Genomic DNA, 8,972 nt, shown 5'->3' on the forward strand with positions numbered 1-8,972 from the left:
CCAGGCAGGAAAATGTATCAGGCCTGGAGGACTTGCTAACTGAGGGTGAAGGTGTTGCCAGATCTCCTGCTTGAGAAGAGAAGGGCAGCAGGGATGAGGGCAAGACTGTGGTGATACTGTTACAACAGTGACCCTGTAACACCTCAGGCAGCAACCAAATAACCTCAAATGGGGTCAGTTCTGGGCCCCTCACCACAAGAAGGACGTTGAGAGGCTGGAGTGTGTCCAGAGAAGGGCAATGGAGCTGGGGAAGAGTCTGGAGAACAAGACCTATAAGGAAAGGCTGAGGGAACTGGGGTTGTTTAGTTTTGAGGAGGCTGAGGGGAGACCTCATTGCTCTCTACAGCTCCCTGAAAGGAGGTTGTAGGGAGGTGGGAGTTGGGCTCTTCTCTCGAATGAATAATGACAGGACCAGAGGAAATGGCCTGAAGCTGCACCAGGGGAGGGTTAGACTGGATATTGGGAAGAATTTCTTTACCAAAAAGAGTGGTTGGGACAGTGGAACAGGCTGCCCAGGGAGATGGTGGAGTCACCATCCCTAGAGGTGTTCAAGAAACCTAGACGTGACACTTCAAGGCATGCCCTTGTGGCTGTGCTGGTTTTGCGGTTTTTTTCTGGGTTGATAGTTGGACTCGATGATCTCAGAGGTCTTTTCCAACCGTGATGATTCTGTGATTCTGTAACAGAACCTGCAGTTACAACTCGTTTGTCCACCAGGGTGAACAGAGGTGAACAGAGCCCAGTATTATTGGTCTGTCAGTGGTGTAGGTACCACATACCTCTCCAGAGTTCTTTCATTTCAAGGCAAGCAGCATGTCCTGCCCCCGTAGCCTTCAATGACTGAGGGTCTCCCTACTGCCCAGTCCCTGAGGAAACACCTCACCCATTATTCCAGATCTCAGATAGCTCCTCCTGACACATCTCCCTCAGGATGAACTTCTCCAGTTTCTTCTCCACCCTTTATCTAGTGAGAACTATGTGAGGAACCGAAAGGTAAAAGGCCCCAGTTTGGGAGAGTGTGGTGTTCATGAGGAAACACTGATTTCATATGTGGCTCTTGCCCCGGGCACCTCTGACACCTGCAGGGACACAGGCACATGGAGGGGGGGGTTCCAGCTACCAAGCCTGGAGTTGTCAGCAGCTCCTTTCCCCTTCCTGACCAGTCCAGCTCCCATGCAAACATCTCAGGGGGGAATTCAGCTCCAGAAGTGACCAGTGCTGGAAGAAACATGTCCAGAGCGTGGTTCTGCTGAAGCTCAGCAAAATGGAGCACCACCATGGGAACTGGGTCACAGCAGGACATGACCCACTCACAGCACAGCCTTTCCAGGACAAGATGTACTGATGTGTTTGAAGAGGAATTGACATTACCAGCTAAATAATGAACAAAATAAACCTGCATAATGGTCTACATCTGTGCTTAGCAGGAGGTGAGAAAACTTACAGGCTGCTGTTGAAGATAAATGTCAAATGTCAAAATGTTCTTCTTGGAAAGAAGCTGGTATTGATTCTCACAGGCCAGTAAGACTGTCACCTTCTGTTTCACAAATAATCTAGGAGAAAATGTTAAAATTCAGAATTAAACATTAATTTTAAATACCAGGCAGCTCTCCCCCAAGAAGGTTTAAAATTGGCCAGAGATCATATTGGTATTTATTTATTCATTTATTAATTTATTCATTTATTCATTTTCTTCCAGGGGACTGTGCCAGAGACTCCACCACACCAAGCAACCATCCCTGACCCACCAGCTCTGCTCAGCACAGCCTTGCCTGGCAGCAGCCACGGACCACGGGCTGGGAGGTGGCAGGTAGTGTTGTGCCACTCCAGGGCTTTTGTGGGTGGTGGATCTTGCCAGGAAAGCTTCATCTCACAGTAATTTGACTAGCAGGGGGCACCGAGGTGAGTGCTGATGCCACACTGTTAGCTTTTGACTTGCAACCTGCAAGGACTTCACTTGGGCCAGGCAGAGGGCTTCTTTCCTCTCCCCCATCCGACCAGCATCTTGTGCTTTACTGACTGTTTCCACCTAAATTAGCACACTCTCAACACCATCACCTGCAGCCCCGCTAACATGTTGCACCATGTCATGCTACAACCAGACCAGGGGACCCAGCGCCCTTCCTGCCTCCTCCAACAGGCAACGTGTGTGCAGGAGCTGCAGGAGCTGCAGGAGCTGCAGGAGCTGCGCTTCCCTTGGCTGGACACGGGAGGCAAGAGCAGTGACCCCTTGGGAGGCTCCAAAGTTCTAGAGGGGAATAAATGAAACCAGATTGTCCCTGCTCCCTGCTGCCTTTGGGGCAGCATGGGTTGACTGGCTCTCAGAACCCTGCCTGAGCAGGGACAGGGCTCCTGGGCACCTTTACTCTTTTTTGCAAAGGTGGGGTTTGCAGTTAGACAAGAAGACATCACGGAATTGAAAAATAATTGCAGCTGGGAGAGGCAATTTGGTGGTCTCTAATCCTGCTCAGAGGAGACCCAGCTTGGATCACTTTCTGAGCACCTTGTTCCATCTCCAAGCACAGTACTCCTGTGATTCTCTGAGGCCCTGAGTCGCTCTGGCTTCAGAAAAGAGCAGGAAAAGAGCACAGCACGGAGCCTCAGAAGTGCTCTGTGCATGCAAAATACACGCAGCAGCTTCACAGGGAGGTAATTTCCCTTTGTCCAGCATCAGCCAGGCTCTGCTTCCTCTGCTGTCACAGAATTCGTGTCTCCAAGACTCCTATGCCCAGGAAGTGACTGAACCTGACGGGCTCAACTGGCCAAAAAGCAGACAGACTTTTACTGCCAACTGCTTCACTCCCAGCTTGTGCAACAGCCCGGGATCCAGCTGGATCCTCCGCACCGCGGGGTCAGCCAGCACTGCCCTCCCCTCTGCAGAGCAGGGGCGCGGGGCTGAGTCACAGAGTGGTGGGGTTGGAAGGGACCTCTGGAAACCATCCACTCCAACCCCCTGCTAGAGCAGGGTCACCTATAATAGATCCCAAAGGAACACATCCAGAGGGTTTGGGAATGTCTGCAGAGAAGGAGACTCCAGCACCTCCCTGGGCAGCCTGTCCCAGGGCTCTGCCACCCTCACAGTCAACAAGTTTCTCCTCATGTTCAGCTGGAACCTCCTGTGCTCCAGTTTGTGCCCATTGCCCCTTGTCCTGTCACTGGGCACTGCTGGGAAGAGTCTGGCCCCATCCTGCTGACACCCCTGGAGATATCGGTGAGGGTTGATGAGATCCCCCCTCAGTCTCCTCCTCTGCAGCTGAACAGCCCCAGCTCTCCCAGCCTTTCCTCACAGGCAGGTGCTCCAGTCCCTGAGCTCTCTCCGGCAGCTCCTTGTCCCCCCGGCCCAGCGGAGGGGCCCGCGCAGCCGCTCCCGGGGCCGCCCCCGCCCCGCCCCGCCCGCCCCGCCCCGCCCCGCCCCGCCCGCCCCGCCCCGGGCAGCCCCGCCCGCCCCGCCCCGCCCGCCCCGCGCCTGCGCGGCCATGGCGGCCTGTGCCGAGATGGAGCCGGCGCCGCGTCCTCCCGCCGCGGGCCCGGCCGGGCTGGTGTGCGCGCAGGGCCGGAACCTGAAGGCGGTGCGGTGCCAGCGCTGCGGCTCGCGGGTGCTGCTGCCCGGCGCCGCCACCTTCGCCCGCCGTGAGGTACCGGGGCGCGGGGCGGGCGCGGGGCGGGCGCGGGGCGGGCGCTGACTCCGGTGTCCCCGCAGCTGCTCCTGCCCGCCATGAGGAAGAAGGCGGCGGCGGCGGCGGCGGGCGGCGGGGACGTGCTGCGGGAGCACTGGCTGGTGCGCGACATGTTCTCCTTCGAGAACGTGGGCTTCACCCGCGACGTGGGCAACGTGAAGTTCCTGGTGTGCGCCGACTGCGAGGCGGGCCCGATCGGCTGGCACTGCCTGGACGACAAGGACCGCTTCTACGTGGCGCTGGAGCGCGTGGCCCACGAGTGACCGCGGCGCGGGGGGACGGGCCCGGCGGGCACCCGGGGAGCGGCCCCGGGACCCCCCGGGACCCCCCGGCGGCTCCTCGCTCACCTGGGCCCGCCTGGGCAGGACCCCGCGGGGGGGCGGCCCCGCACCCCGAGCCGCAGCCCCCCTGCCCAGCCCCCCCTGCCCGCCCTGCCCAGCACCCCCTGCCCGCCCTGCCCAGCACCCCCTGCCCGCCCTGCCCCCCGGCCCGGCTCGGGTGCCCCGGGCTGCGGGGCCGTGCGGGTCGTGCGGGGGACGCGGCTGCTGCACCGAGTCGGCCCGGCAGCCGAAAGTGTCTGAACTGCAGCCAAGCGGTTCGGGGTGCAAGGCTCTCACTTCTGTTGACTTTCAGAAGAAATCCTCCCTGTCCCAGACCCTAACACGGAGGTTCTCAAACCTCATCCTACTTGACAACTGTTACCTGTAAGAGTGTGTGGCACCTGAAGTGTGTGTGAGGCATCTTAACTAACATTGTATGCGGTTTTATTAACTGAGTACTTGGAAATAAAACATGATACAGTTAGAAATGACAGACAGCAGAGGCTGAGAGGATGGCAAATAAAGAAAATGTGCAAGATCACAGTGTTTCCAGGCAGGAATCTGAAAAGCATTTGAGTCGCTGGACAAGCAGAGTCCAGTGACTGTGTGTCTCAGTGCTGAAGAATGTCAGAACTGACGTGTGTGTATTAAACAGAAAAGTCAGGAAGGAATTTCTCCTGTAAAAGCAGCACAATGCTGGGATGTTGTGTCCAGGCGGGCACAGAGCTGACTGAAAATTGGAGGAGGCTCAGCAGCCGTGGGTCTCACTGTATTGATCTTTTGGTAATTGTGGTCCAGTTTGCATTCTCTGTTTTCTAACCCCTGTATGAATAACACAGCAGCTTTCACAGTGGTCATTGTGGGAGACAGAGGACATGCCTGGCTGCAGGAGTTGTAGCAGGGCTAATAAACACTTGGTACCAACCCAGCTGTAAAGGGACACTGTCATTGTGCTGGAGTGGTGGAGTTGTGTTTCTCACCCAAATCAAGGTCGGTTTTAGTTGAAGACTTGATGTGTTGCTGCCACAAGGCTATGGGAGAGACCTTCTCCTCACTCAAACACTTTTGCTGGCAGGAGGTTGTACAGCAGGCTCAGCTTCAGGTGGATTTTGAAGAAAGGCATCCTGACGGTTAAACCTTTCCTCCAGTGCTAGAGCACCTGCACTTTTAAGATTTGGAGATTCTGCCTTAACATAGAAGTAGAAAAACCAGGATATTGGCTGTTCTGGGTCTGCTCTGTTAGAAACCTCTGCTGTGGGCAGCCAGGATTTATTACTGGGAGGGAATCATAGAATCATAGAATCATAGGGGTTGGAAGGGGCCTGGAAAGATCATCCCGTCCAACCCCCCCTGCCAGAGCAGGGTCACCCAGAGTACATCACACAGGAATGTGTCCAGGGGGGTTTGAATGTCTCCAGTGAAGGAGACTCCACAACCTCCCTGGGCAGCCTGTTCCAGTGCTCTGTCACCCTCACAGTAAAAAAATTTTTTCTGATATTCACCTTGAAGCTCCTATGCTCCAGTTTGCATCCATTACCCCTTGTCCTATCACTGGTCATCACTGAAAAAAGCTTAGCTCCATCTTCTTGACACTCACCCTTTACGTATTTGTAAACATTGATGAGGTCACCCCTCAGTCTCCTTTTCTCCAAGCTCAAGAGACCCAGCTCCCTCAGCCTTTCCTCATCAGGGAGATGTTCCACTCCCTTAATCATCTTTGTGGCTCTGTGCTGGACTCTTTCAAGCAGTTCCCTGAAGAGAGAAGCATAAACTGGGGAGAGACTTTTTACAAGGGCAGGGAGTGAGAGGACAAAGGGGAATGGATTGAAACTGGAAGAGATTTAGATGAGACATTAGGAAAAAGTTCTTTGCTGTGAGGGTGGTGAGACCCTGGCCCAGGTTGCCCCGGGAAGCTGTGGCTGCCCCATCCCTGGCAGTGTTGAAGGGCAGGTTGGATGGGGCTTGGAGCAGCCTGGGCTGGTGGGAGGTGTCCCTGCCCATGCAGGGGGTTGCATCTGGATGATCTTTAAGGTCCTTCCAACCCAAACCATTCTAAGATTCTGTTATTTTAGATCCCCTCTTTCAGTTCAAAACCATCACCCCTTGTCCTGTCACTGCTCTCTCCGGTGAAAAGTCCCTCCCCAGCTTTCCTGGAGCCCCTTCAGGCACTGGAAGCTGCTCTAAGGTCTCCGTGGAGCCTTCTCTTCTCCAGGCTGAACACCCCAACTCTCCCAGCCTGTCCCAGCGGGCTGAGCTCTGGCTGCACGAGGTGACCAGCAGGCCATGGCAGGGAGCAGGTTCTGAGCGGCCTTGGCAGCAGGAGCTGTGAGATCAGCTGAGCTGCCCCGGGCAACTGCCACAGGCCATCCCTTGCCACAGGCCACACTCCCTTCCCTCGATGAAGTGTGTTTCACTGCAGCAGGTAAGTGGTGCTGGGAGCAGGGACTGGAAGCCATGGTCCCCATTTCCCCAGTTCTGCAAGTCAGCAGGAAGGTCCCAGTTTCTGGGCCTGACAACAAGCAAGGACTCTCCATGATTGCTCATCTCTTAACAGAGGAAATCTTTGGCAGAGCAGTTATGACAATATGGACTTTGAAGTCACAGGTTGGAGGACGACTTTGCTGTTTGCCTTCCTGCTGTGTTCAGAGCTCATCCAACCTGCCCTTCAACACTGCCAGGGACGGGGCAGCCACAGCTTCCCTGGGCAACTTGTTCCAGTGCACCCCCACACTAAAGAGTTTCCTGGGCAGCCGTGAGGGTTTGAGGTAGGATCTTTGCAATACCTGCAGCTCAGTGTGTCTGTGGAACCTGCTGCCACAATTTGTGGAGGCCAGGAGCTCAGCAGAGTGCAGAAAAGAGCCGTGGATTGAAAAAAACCGGGCCAGCTTTGCTAGGAGAGGTGTTTTTGGCATTACATCTCCTATAGACCTTGCCTTGCTCATTTCCCCAGACCACCAGCTCTCACTCCAGAGCAGAACTGCTGCACTGTGTGAACAGACACAGGCAGCTTCTACAATCTGGGAGTGTCTGGGAGAAGACAGATAACTGAAATGGTTTATGAATATTCTCTGAAGGACATTTTATGTGCCTGACATTACACTCCTTGACAGGAACAAGAGAAGTAGGAGGAAAGGAAACAATAGAGAGGAAATTGCTCCGGGGTCCTTCAACAAACAGTGCAGGAAAAGGCTTCCCTGCCTCCCGCAAAGCCAGGTTAATAAAGGCCAAACCCAGGAATCAAAGGAACACTAAACCACCAAATATTTTGCAGCTGCTGGGGGACACAGAAGGAAACCACAGCAGATGAGTGGAACTTGCCATAAAAGTGCAAAGAGAAAATGAGGGCTTTGATAAAAGCCAGTGTTCTGCTCCTTTTAACCAATGTTTTCTGTTCTGCATTTCAGCAGAAATACTTTTGTGCTGAGCTGTGAGTCAGGTTTTCAAAATGCAGCTTTTTACAAGTGCAGCTGGACCTTTCTGTGCTGGTGAGGACAGAGGAGATGGTAGCCAAGGAATCCAGATGAGAGGTATTGAACTGAGGGGCTGCACCCCCCGGGTGAGTGAGAGAAGCTGTGCTGGTTTGGGGTGGGATAGAGTTGATTTTCCACATAGCTGTGCTTTGGATTTGTGCTGAAAACAGTGTTGATACTACAGGGCTGTGTCTTGGCAGGATTGTGCTTCAGAGGAAGTGCACGGTTGTCTGAAAATTATCTGACCTTGCAGAGTAGAAATGAAGTTCTTGGCTCCCTAAATGCAGTCACTGAGGAAAGGTGAGCAGGAAGTTCCCTAAAACTTGATCCAGAGTGGCACAGTCCAAGCCAGGGGTTGCTGCAGTTCAGCTTTTTAAGTATTGCCTCTGAGAGAGCTCCACAGGTAGCAGAGGATCTGTCTTTATCATAGAACCATAGAATCTTAGAAGGTTGGAAGGGGCCTTGAAGATCATCAGGTTCCAACCCCCTGCTATGGGCAGGGACACCTCCCACCAGACCAGGCTGCACAAGCCTCATCCAACCTGCCCTTGAACTCCTCCAGTGAGGGGGCATCAACAACTTCCCTGGGCAACCTGTTCCAGCACCTTCCTACCCTCACAGTGACGAATTTCTTCCTGAGATCTAACCTAACAGCCTGGAGAAGAGGAGGCTCCATGGTGATCTTTCCAATATCTGAAGAGGCTACAAGAAAGCTGGGCTTTTGACACAGGTGTGTAGTGAGAGGAAAAGGGGCAATGGTTTGAAGCTTAAAGAGGGGAGATTCAGGTTGGACATTAAGAAAAAGTTCTTCCCTGTGAGGGTGGTGAGCCCCTGGCCCAGGTTGCCCAGGGAAGCTGTGGCTGCCCCATCCCTGGCAGTGTTGAAGGGCAGGTTGGATGGGGCTTGGAGCAGCCTGGGCTGGTGGGAGGTGTCCCTGCCCATGCAGGGGGTTGGATCTGGATGATCTTTAAGGTCCTTCCAACCCAAACCATTCTAAGATTCTGTTATTTTAGATCCCCTCTTTCAGTTCAAAACCATCACCCCTTGTCCTGTCACTGCTCTCTCTGGTGAAAAGTCCCTCCCCAGCTTTCCTGGAGCCCCTTCAGGCACTAGAAGCTGCTCTAAGGTCTCCGTGGAGCCTTCTCTTCTCCAGGCTGAACACCCCAACTCTCCCAGCCTGTCTCCAGAGAAGAGCTGCTCCAGCCCTCAGATATCTTCATGGCCCTTCTCTGGACCCTCTCCAACAGCTCCATGTCTCTCCTGTGCTGAGGGCACCAGAACTGTACACAGTTCTGCAGGTGGGGTCTGACCAGAGCAGAGCAGAGGGACAGAATCCCTTCTCTGGCCCTGCTGGCCACACTCCTCTTGGTGCAGCCCAGGACACAATTGCCCCCCTGGGCTCCAGTGCTCACTGACGACTCATGTCCAGCTTCTCATCTCCTCCCATCCCCAGGTCCTTCTCCTCAGGACTGCTCTCCAGCCATTCTGCCTCCAGCCTGGATTTG

At 54.6% G+C, this 8,972-nt stretch overlaps 1 protein-coding gene across 1 annotated transcript; it reads left to right on the top strand.

The window, feature by feature from the left end:
* Positions 1–3,458: 3,458 nt before the first annotated feature.
* Positions 3,459–4,925, top strand: RABIF (RAB interacting factor). The gene is made up of 2 exons (XM_051639119.1): positions 3,459–3,635; positions 3,701–4,925. The coding sequence occupies exons 1-2, from the start codon at positions 3,477–3,479 to the stop codon at positions 3,938–3,940; spliced, it is 399 nt and encodes a 132-aa protein (XP_051495079.1). The 5' UTR covers positions 3,459–3,476; the 3' UTR covers positions 3,941–4,925.
* The last annotated feature ends 4,047 nt before the right edge of the window (positions 4,926–8,972 follow it).

Source organism: Apus apus, chromosome 23 (genome assembly GCF_020740795.1).
Source record: "Apus apus isolate bApuApu2 chromosome 23, bApuApu2.pri.cur, whole genome shotgun sequence".
NCBI classification, from domain to species: Eukaryota; Metazoa; Chordata; class Aves; order Apodiformes; family Apodidae; genus Apus; species Apus apus.